The 16,142-nt window shown below is 39.3% G+C and overlaps 1 protein-coding gene across 1 annotated transcript in view; it reads left to right on the forward strand.

Moving 5' to 3' along the window:
* diaph2 (diaphanous-related formin 2) overlaps positions 1 to 16,142 on the forward strand; it is a 350,084-nt gene that overhangs the window by 100,118 nt on the left and 233,824 nt on the right. The window contains exons 7-13 of the mRNA XM_072395385.1: positions 3,135 to 3,209; positions 3,308 to 3,377; positions 4,135 to 4,271; positions 7,700 to 7,808; positions 11,105 to 11,215; positions 12,614 to 12,726; positions 15,565 to 15,681. Of these exons, the coding sequence (XP_072251486.1) occupies positions 3,135 to 3,209; positions 3,308 to 3,377; positions 4,135 to 4,271; positions 7,700 to 7,808; positions 11,105 to 11,215; positions 12,614 to 12,726; positions 15,565 to 15,681 (732 nt within the window). The remainder of the gene's footprint in view (positions 1 to 3,134; positions 3,210 to 3,307; positions 3,378 to 4,134; positions 4,272 to 7,699; positions 7,809 to 11,104; positions 11,216 to 12,613; positions 12,727 to 15,564; positions 15,682 to 16,142) is intronic.

Consider the following 16,142-nt stretch of genomic DNA (forward strand, 5'->3'; position numbering starts at 1 on the left):
GAAGGTGAGACAGAGTAAGCTACTGACCGATTCTGTCGAGTCATATGCTAACAGTTCCCGTGCTCATATTTGTTGGACTCTGCAGACATTTAACATTCCGACATCTTTGCCAAAATAGTTTGCTCTCTGTCTTTGCACCATGCAGTATTCACTATAACCCCTTGTGTTCTCTTGAGCTTGACATTGAACACATTAAGGAATAGCACTTGTTGCTTTGACATCTTTTGTATGGTGACAGTTTTTGTAACTTATTCATCTCATGACCTCTTTCTTCACTTAAGTGGAAGGTCTGCTGTTCTCTGTGAGTTATGTCAACACTGTCTGAATGAACAGTTATGATGGCGGTGGTCACAGTTTTTACTCAAAACAGGCTCACCATTGACTATTAAAATGCTGTAAAAAATATGAACAGATATAATTCACATTGTTTCTCACAGTGTCTTTGCATACATTTGCCCTGTAACCTGTCCTGTCCAAACATTGGATGGATGGATAGATTCTTAATGTGTTATGGCAGTGTTTGCTCTTGAATGCCCCAAGTTTTATACACACAGCAAAGTTTTTTGTAAACATCTTAAATCCCTCATGTTGTGGGATAAACTGACACTTTCAAGGATTACAATTTATAGCCTCTAATATAACTACATAATAATTGTGCTTAGCCTGCAGAAACAACTAAAAATAATAATAAAAAACTAAAAAGGGGAAAAAAAATTACATTGCTTCCTCTCGTCCGTCCATTAATTTTTCATTTTGCCTGCGGAATATACATGATTGCAGAAAGTAACGCAATTTGGTGGCACTTAACTAAAGGATTAAAGCCATCAATATTATATGAACAAGTTCTCCCCCAAGTTAATGAAATCCTTGGATATGTGCCCATATTAGGAGACGAGACTGATAAGGATGGGGTTTGATTTCTTCTTCTTTGAGTGTAGAAGTACCTCACATGTGACCAAACACTGACTTTAATCACAAAAAACATTTCATCATCAATCATCTTTAAAATCAAGCGCTATGAGCTTGAGAAAGTCTCTTATGATATTGCTCATATTTTGGAATAAAAAAGGTTTTTATGAAGGAGAGTATAGTTATTTGTGTTAGCGTTGGCAATTGTTTGCTCTCTATTGAGCCACTGTCTTTAATTAGCTGAGAGGGAGTGTTCATACCCCTTAAAACTAACAATACAGATGGACTAGCTCATATTTATTGGGTATGTATAAGGCAGAGTGCAGAGGACCTTAAGGCATCCAGGAGGGGACGGGGAAGGATAGACCGCCTGGGATGTAGCGAGGACTCAAAACATTTAGGGCAATGGAAGCCTCAAGGAGGCCTGTATTGTGTTGCAACCTGCCGCAAGACTTACATTTTTTAAGAAAAGATGACAACATTCATGAAAAAGTCCCTGTCCCTTTTTTTTTTTTTTTTCATTCTGTTTTACATGTCCATTCTGTTTCAGTCGAACAGTAATTCTGAGCATATAAACTTGGAGCTGAGAATCACACCATGGACTCATTGCCTGGGGCGTTTGTGTTCATGTGGTATTCACCCTAACTAAAATCTGGGTACCCCAACAGTGATCTCCTTTTAGTTTATGAAAAATGAATGTTATGAAATTCTTCGAGAGAATAATGCTAAAGCAAGCTGCATACTCAGAGTATACTGTTATATCTGGAGTTTACCGCCATAACCGATTTTAGTTTAATGCTAAGTGTAAAATGCTAATTAAGAGGAACCTCCACTTGTTCTTGGAGCAGAGGACAACATATTCCTCTCTGAGCTGCTCCAACACCTCCCATTATGTCACACCCTTGAATCTTTGAGTGGAGTTTTGCTCTCCATAAATATTGGTCCTATTTCCTGCTCTCCGAAGAGTGACTTTACCAACGTTACTAAGAAGCATAAACAAAGAATGTGGACTTATTTGTGTTTTCTCAGCCATGTCAGCTCCTTTTTCTCTTTGTTGTCCCACTTCAGTATCACAAAGATATCCCACCGCATTATTATTTCTTCACTAAACCCGAGACAGTTTGTTCTTTCCTCTCTTCCATACCCTTCAGCATGAGCAAAGTACATGCTCGAAAGAAACTATCAAATTGGAAGACTCTTGGTAAAGCCCTATTTATCAAGACATTTGTGAATATTATGGTGTTTTGTTTTTATTAGGAAAACAGATCATCTTTATACACCACAATATGTACTAACAAATTATAAATTGGCTCTGTTTGTCTGGTAGGGAAATTTGAGTAATGACAAGTAGAGAGTTGTTGGTGAGTTCTAATTTAGTCGCAGATTAAAGAAATACCTCACCTCAACGTTGCTTGCTGCCTCAGGCAAATGCATCTCATCCCTAATTGAGGGTCTTTTCCGACTCACTGAGTCAATGCAAACGGTTTTCATTCTCAAGCCATTATTATTTCAAATCATTGTCAAAAAAGCAGGATAAATCATTGACTTATGCCCCGTTAATGCTGGGAAATTGCTTCATGCATTTTGCATCATTGACAGTTGGGGGCCCGAAAACAAGTAATGTTAATAACATAATCGGGCTGTGACCACTCCGTCGCCCCCACCCTCTCCCCTTCCTTGCTCTTTCTCCTCCTGGCTTAGACAAACAGGCTCATCTGCACTGGATCATTTGCAGTCTCCTGATACGCTGTGGTTTATAGCCAATTATCTCTCACGATCCATTATCGATTACAGTGTTATCTTTCTTGCATTGCTTAATCTTTTGGCACAGTAACATAGTAGCTCACGGGGGGTGGGGTGTAGATGCAAGCAAAGTGTTTAGCGATGACAACACTGGTTAAGATGGATGAATGTTCATTTATGTGTAAATGGCTGCAGTTTAAAGTCAAACTGGTTTGGATTGTATTTGGTATCAAAGAGAGGGCAGAGTGGTGCTCTCTGTCATGAATGAAAAGATACACTAAGCAGTAATTATGTCCAGTTCAGTGTTAAACCTTTGATTTAAGTCCGAATGACTCATTCCCTCATGGAACTAATGCAGTATTGTTCATAATGCTTTCTTCTTTGATTCAACATGGCTTACAGTTAACCAGTAGGGAAATAACATAGACTGAAGATTGGCTTCTCTGATATTTTTGACGTGTCCTTTTCTTTTCCCCATCTAGTTGGGTTAATAACTTTGGTCATGAGGGTCTTGGTCTCCTCCTGGATGCTTTGGAGAAGCTGCTGGACAAGAAACAGTAAGTTATCTCATGCCACATCCCATTTATGTGCTATTCTGCATCAACAGGTGCTGTTTGTTTCATCTGAATATTTTCAATTTTCCTTTTTGTTCCAGGCAAGAAAATATTGATAAACGGAACCAACATAAACTAATCCAGTGCTTGAAGGCTTTCATGAACAATAAGGTTTGTATGTGTCAACAGTGTAAAAGAGATTCAATTATCTGGTTCCTTGGATCTCACTTGAACCTGCAGTGTGCCTGCACAAAGGGATATTACTCAGAAGCATAACTAAACCACCTCCAAGATGTTTCAGTGCTAAAAATTAAATTTTAGTAAATACAATTTAAAGAAACTTGGACAGAGGCTCTTTTTACCCTTACAGTAAACACTTTAGAAATAATGTGTAATATTAGCTCAGTTGGAGAGGTTTCCAGACCTGATTTGAATCTGGTTGCTGTCAAACCAGGGATAATGAAACACAGAAGTGAAGCTAATTTTACCATCTTAAGCCCACAGTCTTCTTGCTTTTAATTATCCTTTTTTTGGGGAAGGTCTGGCTCATTTCTCAAGAGTAGCACACATTTCCAGGAGAGATGAACCATTGATATTTCTTCTTGTAGAGTTAATCCCCTCACGTGGTCATCGCAGCCCAGTCCCTCAGTTATGGAGAGACGAAAAGGTACAGGAGACTATAAGTATTTGTCCCTGTAGTCCTGTCCTGAATTAAATTAATTCATCATTCTCACCATTTTCTTTCTTGGCCTCTTTGTCCCTCCTTAAAAGAAGATTAAGGCTAACTATAACTTAGGTACATTAGAGCTTTTTGTGCTTTTTTCTTCTTCTTTTTACTTGAAATGAAAGCTCTCTGTGAATGCAAATGTTCTCATTAATTTATACCCAGTGGACCTTTTCTTTATCCTACCTCTTCCGTCTCTCATAGTATGGACTGCAAAGGATCTTGGGAGACGAGCGGAGCTTGTTGCTGTTGGCACGAGCAATCGACCCCAAACAGACCAACATGATGACGGAGATTGTCAAAATTCTCTCAGCTTTCTGTATTATTGGCGAGGACAATATGTAAGTTGAACTCAGTTTATCTGATCGTTTATCACACTCAGTGTCAGACAACACTGAGACACATACAGATAGCCTATCAAAGGCCACCTACTCCTCTCCACAGAGTCTGTTATAAGATAATGAGATTATCACGGTTTTAAGGGTCAGTTCTTCTAATTGGGAGCATTGGTTTTGTATGCAGGTTTGCATATTTTGAAGGTTTGCATATTAAATGAATATTAAATGAAACAGATCTCAATAAGATTTCACGAGTAAGTGTGGCGAAAACAAAAGTTTGCTTGATACACATAATCAGCTGACCTTGTGCACAGTTCTTATTTAAACTGTAGATCTGTTTCAATTTTGAAACTTATTCCAGATGTTTTAATGACAGATACCATCGAATCTTTGCAAATTAAAAATGCCTGCATTCAGTGAGAAAATACGCAGGTTCCTTAAAGAATGTGCATTACCTTGAAATTTCCCCTTTTCAAGTCTTTTTTTGAAGAGTGTATGTAACATTAATCCCTACCTTCAGAAATAAATATAGCAAGTAGCTAGAGCAAATATATCAAAACCTTTTTTTGTCCTCATAAAACCCTGCAACCCAACTGAAGCCAAACCCACCGGCTCCTCATGTGAACTGGGAAATGATGGCACACATTCCGACATCACAAGCCAAAAACCTTTCATATTCAGTATTTTCTGTGTGGATGGACTTTTACAAGAAGTCAGTTTTCAGTGTGCGCTCAAAAGGCCAGAAGGGATGGAAAAAGATCATCTTAGAATAATATTACTGGACAAATTCTCAACATATTCCAACATTTGTAAATGTTACTAAGCAGTCTTTTAGGACACCCACCATATATAGCAGAAGGTCAGAGAATACATAAAATTGATTTTAAACTGAAATCGGTCTAATCTGGTGGGATATGTAGGAAACCATGTGCTTAAGTTATATCGACAGCAACTTTAAGTGGGATGCACCTTCTTTGAGCACTAGTGTATGTTTAAGTGACCTCTGATCTTATTTAAGTATTAACAGTTGTGGAAGAACACGTTTCCCTATCTTTCTCACTAAATCCCGGGACAACCATATCATTTGAAAATCCTGACTGATGAAAAGAAAAGGAAAAAAAGGAGGGACTCTGTAGTATGAATGTTTCTTCAGTCCATACCTCCATACTTTTAGAAAGACTGCACCCCAATGCACGTGTATGTGTACCCACTGTGAGTGTACACTGCAGCTGTAGCTGACCTCGGATGGTGTAGAACCCACATGGTACAGTGCAGCTTAGCCTGTTTAATGTGTTGAACTAGTCAGTGCAGTTTGCCACAGACACAGCCTGCCTGACAGCTTCTAAATTGGAGTTAAGGGAATGTTTTTTATTGTTTCCCACAGGGCCAGACTAGAATAACAATGCCACTTCAAAGTCAAGTCTCCATGCAGTCGAGGAAATAAACAAACCCACATATTCTGTTGGAGAAGCTGAGTTCAGCAATTTGTCTCATATTTCTGACCACCTAGGCCTGTATGCTTTAGTTCTGACGTTCACTGTGCATACTTCCTACTACGGTTTTGAAGTTACAGAATATCAAGGAGTTTATTCAAATTAACTTTTGATGTCAAATAGTTTGGCCGAATGGCATGGAGTTATTTATTTATAATTTTTAGAACATTAATCTACACTTATACATGTTTAGATATCTGCAAGAGGCACTTGTTCCCTTCCTTTCTCATGCAAAGAACGCCCCGTTTAAGTATTCCACTGTGCCAGGACACTGGGACTGACAAAGAGTATATTGAAACTTGCCTTCATTGTTGTTTTTAATTACAGTGGTGCTTTTTCCTTCTTTGACTTGTCAGGGTGTGCTGTGAAAGGGTATTATTTTTAGGTCAGCCATGCTAGTAATTCAAACTGTAGAATGAGTAGCAGAACCCGATGCTGCTTTTAAGGGTGGCACCAGTGAAACACAAATCCAGTTTTCCAAAATTTACACAAAGAATAAGTGTAGAACAATCTGTTTTTTCCCACTAAAGAAGGTTCAAACGTAGACAGAAATCCCAATTAGGTTGATGCATAATGTTTTGACTGTACTCTAGATCACCGCTGAGGTGAGCTTTAATTTAATCATCTTTTGCAGGTAGCTGTAGTTTAGTCATTATATAGTCAATGCACTGAATGAGTAATTACACCTATGCCCTGTTCAGTCATAGCTTTAACCCCCATCACATACTTACTGCTTGCAACAAAAAAAAATCCCAAAGAAAACGCTATTACTATATTAAGCATATACTGGGTGTATAGATAGTACAATTCTCTCTATTTTGCTTTCTATCTGTCTCTCACTGTTGTCACTCAAAGAATTCAGGAATTGATTGAAGTAAACATCGAGATCATTGCCATGATCACAGGTGCTGCATTAAAATGTCCGGATCTTGTGGAAATGACAGCCAAAGGAGCTGAGGTGTCACTTTTTTGCTCAGAAAGTTCTCCGCCAACCAGTGTTGTGACTCTGACTCATGTTCAGCACCCACTGCGGCTGACAGCATCAAAAGAGAACACGACAAGTTAAGCAGATCTATCTAGCCTGTTTTGTAGCGTCGTCTGAACTGGCTTTAAAGCTACTCAGTATGCAGCTCCCCACATTTGTCTGTGACTTTTTAACGTCTGTCACAGAGCTTGTTCCTTCCATTTGTCTCAGACTTGTTCTGCACATATATTTCTGTTGATCAGGTATATCATTTCCCCATATTTTGCCATCGTTATGGCATTGCATGTTTAATTACCTAGGTTTACTTAAATTGGCTTTTCACCTTTTGACATAGTGTGACAATTTTTCAACCTTTTTGATAGATTGGTGAAGGGGAACTTCAGGGTCAGGCTTAACGTTCTTTTTACAACCATTCACAGTGGAGTTCTGCAATTCACTTATAATGCACAGCGATTATAATTTATTGTTAACTTGAACTGCTCAGAAGAGAGATCAGTTTATTTATACTGCTGCCATTTTTTTGTTTGTAGCTCAGAATTTTTCGGTCTTTATTTAGAGGCTAAATTTGTCCAATAAGCTTAGCTGTCTTGAGTCGTTATAAGTACTCTAATTTGCTTACCTTCTCAAGAGGTGTATTTGAACATTAGTCCAGCTAATGTTAGTTGCACCTTAATTCAGTCAATTTGACAACTGAACACATTTGCTGCAAAACTCCATTTAGATTAAGTCAAAATGTCATACTACTGTAAAAATAGACCAAATTGCATAGAAAAAGATGGAAAGCATTGTAACACTGACCAAAGACTGGCCGAGTAAATGTCCACATCAACACACAAAGGAAGATAAGACGGTGTTTGAGCTGAAAATTGTGAGTAAATGTCCCATCAGTGAGGCGATAAAAGTGTTTGTTGACTTTTGTGTTTGTCTGCTCTCTGTTCCCTGCTTTCTTCCAGCCTGGATAAGATTCTGGCTGCCATGACAATTGCTGCAGAGAGAAACAATAAAGAGAGGTTTGCTCCCATCGTGGAAGGACTGGAGAACCACGAGGCTCAGCAGCTCCAGGTGAGTAAACAGGCATTCACACTCTCACAAATAAAAAAATAAAGCGGTTACCATTTAATCATTTTCCAGCACACTGAATACTGCAGCGTTATGGTACTGTATTCATTCCCCCTGATGCAAACTCAAAAGAAAGTGATACAAAAATCCAGATACGCTGTGTTTTTACCATGTACAGTGGACTGAAACCAGGGGCAGTGTCCTTCATACTAAAACTATTCTGCCATGATAGTAGTAAAGTTTGAAATTGGCAGTTGTATTCTGCCTATTGTAACTCTCAGCTGTTTCTATGCCAACTTGTCCACATCCGAACCCCTTCAGCTCATGAGAGGATGTGATCATGGAGCTTTTGAAATACCCTCAATGTTCTATTGTTACTGCTTTAATCAAAACCACCTGGGTCATTGAACACCTCTACAGAATTGCTCCATCCTTTCTGCGAACATCACAAAAATGAAAAAAAAAAAAAAACTGAAAGAAACAGAAAGATGTCGAGTTCTTCTGATTTTTATCTTCCTTTTTTCTCACATTTCCTCTTCCTGCGTTACTCATTTTTCTCACATCCTACAAATACTTCCCCTTGCTTTTTTTCCATGTTGCTGTCAAGTTGAGTCTCAGAGGGCTCAATGTGAAAGGGCAACAAAGCACCGTACCTCTCCTCATTTTCACTCGTGTTCTTCAGCAGCAGAAAAAAAACAAAACAAGTATATAACGGCAACAACAACACCACTTAAACATGTTTTTGTGAAACCCAAAGCAGGGAATTACTGAAGGAATTAGTTTAGCTGCAGGGCCTGAGAAGTCATGAAGGAAAAGTCATGAAGGAAACTGATGAGGCGGGTGGTGGAAGAGAAAGTAGATATTCTTTTATTAGGATGCTGTTGTTTTTCCTTTAAATTTTTGCCGTTAATGAAATGAAGCTGTGCTAATTGTGAAGTAAATTAAAATGCTATGCTGATGCAGGAGTTTCAAGGAAATTAATAGACTCTGAATCCAAATCCTGTGATGGTATACACAACTAAACTTTGTTAATGTGATTAAAACGTGTTTTATCGTAGTTCAGGGTTTGCTTTACTACAGAGCAGTGTCCCAGCAGTGTCACTTTTAATTACAATTTTTGGAACTCCCCCTGTGGCAGCACTCTAAACCTAACACAGATAAAACACCAACCTTCAACCGAGACGCCCTCCCGCTCCACATTACGTGACTGAGGTATGTTTGAGATGCTTGATGTAAGTATCTGTCTGTATGCAAGAGAAGAGAAGGAATTTTTCATGAGCTGCACGGCCGCCTTCACTCTCAGAAAATCTGTGAAGACTGGAGAAGTTTCTTTCATGCATCTGGTCTCTGATGGAAACGATAAAATGTCCGGTTTCAATGCACAAATCTGATTCTGAGGCCATCAAAGCTTTTCTTAAACATGCGTAGTCTTTCTGACAGCGTTACTGGTTCCTGGTACTTTAGCCACGAATCTCGTACTGCAAAAGTTTGGGCGCCCGAGGTCAAAGATATTTGTACTCAGAATAGTTTGGTGAGTAAACAACGACATTATTTTCAAAAGGGATTAAGTTGAAAATCACTTCATGCATGCTAAACTCCATTTTCCATTTTTCATTAGTTTAAAGAAAAATAATGCTAATGAAAATCCCCTCTGACAAGTTTCATAGCTTGTAAATGCATTGTAATGGAAAAAGGCTCCCAGTTTTCTGTGGTTCCTCTATTTTTCTTTGCGTTGTTTAATCACTCCGCAGGATGTGTTCAGATGTCTATTTGCAAATTTCTGGTGCTGAATTAAGCTAAGACCACCATGACATGCTTTCTTCTAATGACTAATGACAGTAGCCCTTTTAACACGTCGTTCATACCATATCGGAGGAAAAAAAACAGACATCCTCATTATGCCGCCACTGTTCCCTTTGCAAATTAATACTGACCAAACCGAGGCGATATTGTGCGCTTATACACAACAAGCCTGCAATGCAGAACAGGCTGAGTGACGTTGGTAAGAGCGCTGTGTTCTGCCATGTCGTCTCATCCTTCTACACACGTGCTAATTCAGCTCGGTGATTACATCCTTTGCTGCTCAGAGGCGTATCAGGAGAGCATCAACTTCAACCCCCACTCCACCTCTGTACTTACAGTTCACACAGGACACCAATGCACAAAAAGCTTAACAGGCTAGTGTAACTCTACTTCAAGAGTGCAAAATTGATCAATTTTGTTTTTGGTCTTCTAAACCACAGTTCCTTCTAAATGCTCCTTCTTAGTTACAATATATACTGAGGAAATAGCTACCTGAAAACACATTGGAGGCTTCCCTACCATTCTCCTCATGTTCAGAGTGTTAGGCAGCTGCTTAGAGGAGGACATGATTTTTATTGATGGAACAAGGGTAAAGAATCTTTATTCAGCTTTGAAATCACCTAGTCTTAACAATGACTGTGAACAAGAATCTGAGACCCTGGTAAATTTATATGCTGAGCTTACTTTGAATGTTGGAAAGAGTTTTTTTATTAATCACTGTGGCTTTTGGTAATTTGTTCATAGATTATTCGTGTAGGTATTCACAGGAACAAATTTAGCCAGAGGTGCTCAAACGTTTGCATTAAAACAATATGGTAATGGAAACAAGACACAAACTCCAAAAACAGATATTATCACCCAATATAATCAGCATTGTTGTGACCTTTATTAATAACACAGCATCCAACACTACAGGGTCAGGGTTTTAGAAGGCAGCATTCCATGTTGTCCATGGGAATCCTTCAGCCAGCTATTGATTGTCTGTCCGAGGAAAAGTGTTTTATCCATAGCCCGCTCCCCTGAAACACCTTACTGCTCATTATAATTCATCTGTGAATTCCCCTGAACCCCACCCTTATCCCCCCCTACCCAGCTAGCACACACACACACACACACACACACACACGCACGCACGCACACGCTCACACGCACACGCACACCCCCCCCCCCCCCCCCCCCCCCCCACACACACATTCATTCTTTTTCTCCTTTCTACAACCGATAAATCCATTGCTAATGCACATCTAGTCAATTGATAGACCAGACCTGTACTTTGTCATGTTTTATCTTGTTTCTAAGACTCTTTTCCCGTCAGTGCTGCAACTTTTTTTAATCTCGGAGACAACAATTACTCCAAAACACACATTTATGCAGCAAAAGCTATAAGCAGTATTTAATTATTTCCAGCTGTGTTGATGTTTTGTTCTAAAATATCTCTTGCATATAATTGTTTTTCCATGATTTTTCTCTTTTTTTATTCTATATATGCATCACAGGTTGCTTGCATGCAGCTGATCAATGCTCTGGTCACCTCCCCTGATGACCTGGACTTCAGGATACATCTACGCAATGAGTTTCTAAGATGCGGCCTCAAGAAGATCCTTCCTGTGAGTTATCGCTGAAGTCCTGGTTTGGTTATGTAGACGCATGGCAAAAGAATATGCTTCTGACCTTGATAGAGGATGTGGCCGAACTATTCATCTTTCCTCTTTGTCTGCCAGGATTATCAATGAGTCATTTCTTAAAATGGAAAAAAATACTTTATTTATTCCAAAGGGAAATTATATTAGATTAGGTTCAGTCAGAATTTTTCTCATAAAAACAACATTTTTTTCTCTCATTTAGTCCGTTACTACAAACAGGATTCTTTCATTATCACAACAGCTTTCCTCGGGAATTTTGAAGTTAGAAATGTGATATTCATGTCTAATTTGACTGTTTATACAACAACTAGACATTCAAACCAAACGGTTCAAGTGTAGCACTGAATTACAATAATGATTTTTGAGAACTGAAATTGTGATGTTCACGAAGGAGAAACCTACCCTGCTGTAATTAATTTGATTAGTAGTGGGAGAAGCTAGCAGAAAATGTGATGCAGAGCTAGCACCTCTGCACGCAGGCATCATTATCGGCAACCTTACTGTACACATCTTCACATGAGCTGAAGGCGAGCGAGCTCCAGCTCATCACTCAAACTCTCATTTGTCGCAAGTGGGGTGAACGTGTCACAGAGCCAGTTGTTAATAAGTCATCCCAGCTGCTCCTGTTGATTATAACGGTCATTACTTTAATTATCTTCATTTCTGCCCCCTGATATGAAAGTGTCTCCATGTACAGTTTTTTATGAATTCCACATTTACCGCTTTTATTGGCGACATTCAGACTGGCACTCCTTCATCTAATTATGAGTTATGCTCAGGAGTCGCTGTAGCTGTTGTAACTCTGGAAAAGTGAGCACAATACGATTTGCTCCGATTGTCCTTGACACATGTTTTTGGCTCTCCTCTTTTTCTCCTTCCCCCTTTTTTTGTCGTTGTGCACCTCCCACTGAACCAGTGCTGCTTGCAGAAGACAGATGGTGAACCCAAAAAAACAGTGCACAGTGATTGATACCTGCAGAAATTGGGTTACATTTGGCCCTGTCTCAGTCTCTAAACTCCACTGCCGGTGATTCATAGAGAAGTGGTAAAGAGCACCCCTGTAGACCCTTGTGGCTGATACAGGTGTGCAGGAATTGGTACTGTCTGAAATACTTAGTGAGAGGCTTCAGGGCATTGCGTCCTCCACTTTTCAGTATTAGGCTTTGTTGTAGATAATCAGACTTTAGTTAACAGTAATTTAAAAGTCAGGCAGGATTTAACTGTACAAAGACTAAAGGAGTAAATTGTTACAAAGTACAACTTACTGTCACTGTTTATTGTAATCTGCTCTGCCGTGCGACCTTTTCCAAAACTTGCAAGACATTCTCAAATATTCACCACCACTGTCTTAACTCATTCTAGGAGCTAAAAGAGACAGAGGAACTTGACATCCAGCTGAGGGTGTTCAATGAGAACAAGGAGGAGGACTCCATTGAACTCTCCCACCGCCTGGATGACATCCGTGCTGAGATGGAATATCCTTTTCTCCTTCCTCTGTGTGAATATACAGATCTGTGACATTCTTGTCTGCAGAACTGGCAGCAAGGGATGTGTGCATATTGTGGGTATGGTCAAGTGTTATAGGATAAACCCCCCTTATGGCTTTGTTCATTAGAGCAGGATTAGAGGATCCAAAGCACAATATCCAGCTCCATCTCTGGCTAGGTGTGCTAGGTAAATAACCGTCATCTTTTCCTTCAACCTACTCAGTCTTTTTATTTACTCTCCTCCTCCTACCCATTTCCTGTCTTCTTCAAATCACTTTTTGTCTTTTATTTTTGGGTTAAGCAGGACTTTCGTATAACTCGAGTGGAAAATATCAAATAGGTATACTTCTTTCCTGTTCTTACCATTTAAAAAGGCTTTATGAACTTTTAAGTACCGCCACTTCTTGTTTCTCTGTTCCGGTTTAGAAAGGTGGATTTTTGACTGCTAGCTCCCCATGAAAATCCATTAAGCTCCAAACATTCAGTGTAGGAGTTAATAAGAGGAGCGATAATTTAGTCCCGTGTTGAAAACTTCTTCAAGCATCGCAGAGAAAAAGCCTTTAATAATTCACAAATCTTCTCCAAGGCCATGTACTCTATGAACGGCTGACATTGTGAGCAGACAAACCAGACTCTGACATTGTTATGCAGATGTTCCTTCCCACAACCATTTTCTTCCGTCAAATCCCACGGTTCTTGTAGGAGCACAAAAGTGCCACCGTGAGTGACAGTTTGTTTTGACACATGTAAGGGAGGGGAGGAGGTTGTGTATGTGTGTGTCGAGACAAGATAGAGAAAGAGAAAAAAGGTGTACCTGGATTAATGATGTGCTTGAGCAGGTTCACAAATGAGAAGGCCTAATGTTTGTTTCCAAGGACAATGGTATTGATCGGAGAGGTATGGGCGTGTTTGGAATGCCTAGGTTACCCTTTGTCCCTTTGTCTGCACAGCACACACACACACACACACACACATATATATATATATATATATATATATATATATATATATATGCATGACATCACACAGGTAGAACCTGCTGTATGAGCATTGCACATGTGTCTTGTTTCTCCCAGCAGTTTCATGAATATTAACTTGAAGAGGCTTGTATTCTCTATGTCCAGCCCTGGGTCCAGGTGCCGAAGAGGTGACTCCAGGCCCCTGATAAATATTAATGAACTGTGGAATGGAGATTGATTGACCCCAGCACTGACTGGCCTACATCACACTCGACTGCCACTCATGTTTATTCATTATTTGGAGAGAGAGTACAGAGACAGACTGAAAGTGAGAAAAAGACTTGAGATGAGGGGCTGCCATTGAACAGATTGGCGTTTTACATTAGGTTTTTGTCTGCAGTTTAGTGATAGATGAAGCCAGTTGGATACTTTCCCAGAGTGATCTCCTTCTCATGTCCTCTCAAATGCAGCTGTGGTGAGGCTATAATTGAATCCCACAGGATCGGTAATTCTCCAGGGCTTCATATGTGGCAAATGCAAGGGAGGTAAATGATACTTCAGAGGGGCTTGAATTCCCAGTCCTGTTTCTCAAAAAAAATTATGTTGAACAGGAGTTTAATTACAAGTTTTGGAAGCATTGGTCTTTGTACCTCATTGTTTTCTTTCTGTTGAGTTCAGCCACCTAAACGCAATGAATCATTTCCGGCTGCATCTATCAGGTATGTTCTCTGTGTCATAAGCAGAGCAGAAGGGAATCTGAACACATGGTGCCACCGTGTTGCAAATGTCACTTCGTTGCTCTGTGTAAATATTTTAACACAGGTTGTCAAGATCCCCACTTCATGTTAGGATGGCAATCGAGTTTCCATCTCTGCAAGCATCACAGGCCACTACTTTTTTTTGCATGTGTGCACGTATTTGAGGGGCTTATCGGCTCTCCATTGGGAAATTCTCCTTTCTCCGGCAAACAAATTAGACTCCAAATCATTCATTTTCCTCAGTTCGTTGCTTCTTAGAGCTAGAGTTTTAGAACAATATTAAATGTTTGAGAAACACAAATTTGATATATTCTAAATAGATATTTATGCTAATCCGCAATATGCATAAACATTGCACTGTGGAATGTGTTTTAGTACACTGTTTATGGCCATGTTCTGCTGTTTTGTATGTTCAATAGTTTTTGCATTGTTAGAGTCAATCATTTCAGTAAAAAACATTTGAAGCTTTTTTTTTCTAAGATTCATTCCTAACACATTTTATTTAACAAATTCTGAGCAAATAGTCAAGAAATACTGTGTAAGATAGTTTGATCTAACAGCTGCTCTTGGTGTCAAAGTCGTTGTTACTTTCTCTTGGTAAAAGCAACACTAAGACACAAAATCGATAACTTCTGCAAATTTAAGTGTTGGTTTAATTCTGTCTGAACCACAGCCATACCTCTGCCTTGGATAATATCACATCCTCCACATTTTTTGCTTAAAATATTAAAGAATCGTGTTGGATTTTCACGTAATTAGTTTTTTTCTTTCTTTAAAAGTCTGGAGTGACAGGCAAACCTCCGGGAGCATTCTTCATTGTCAGTCCCTCCTCTCAACTTAGCTGTTTACACAGTCTTAGTTCCCCCGAGAGAGAATTTTTTTAAAAGGAATTTCATCTTTGTTAGCTTTTGCACACTGATACCTGTCAGAAAAACTGAGTCAAGGAACTGGGGAAAACTAGATAATTGCAGTGAAAACAAATAGCAATAAAACACTTAATGTTTACGGGAGCCGAATGATAATGTCAAACTGGGTACCTTCTCAAAAAGTTAGCCTCGACAGTTGATTGAAACAAAAATCTAACACTTTCTTTAACCAAGTTTCTGCACTGATATGAATGAGGTGTACCATATCCTGTCAAATATGGTCAAAGACACTGGCTCAGAGGGCTACTTCCTGTCAATCCTTCAACACCTATTGCTCATCAGGAATGACTATTACATCAGGTAAGCTCTGTTGAGTTTTTACATACTTCTGGCCTTGTATTGACTGGTGACCTCGTGAGGCTCACTGTCTGTTTAGTTTCTGAACTTCATGTTTTTTGTTTTCAATATTGCAGACAGGCGTAAGAGGCCACACATATTTTTAAACCTTCCTCCCATGTGTCTGTCTGTCTTTTTTTATTATTTTTTTTACAACATATAGTGAAATATACTTGCCATGTTGAAAACTGTCTTGTGAGGACAAATGTTTGCAAAATTGAAAGCCACATAAAAAAAACAAGTTGACGTGCAGTTCAGAACTGAACTGGCTGAAGGTAAAGATGAGTCCAAAGTGTAAGAGCTTGGCTCAGCCTATTCCAGGTGCCGTGTGGTACACCCTGGACTGGTCGCCTCGACAACAACTTTTCAGCATGTTGTAATTCAAATTGTTCTCAGAGGAAACTAGTTTGCATTTGCATTTCTTG

This window comes from Leuresthes tenuis, unplaced genomic scaffold (genome assembly GCF_036924035.1).
Source record: "Leuresthes tenuis unplaced genomic scaffold, fLeuTen1.0.hap1 SCAF_11, whole genome shotgun sequence".
NCBI classification, from domain to species: Eukaryota; Metazoa; Chordata; class Actinopteri; order Atheriniformes; family Atherinopsidae; genus Leuresthes; species Leuresthes tenuis.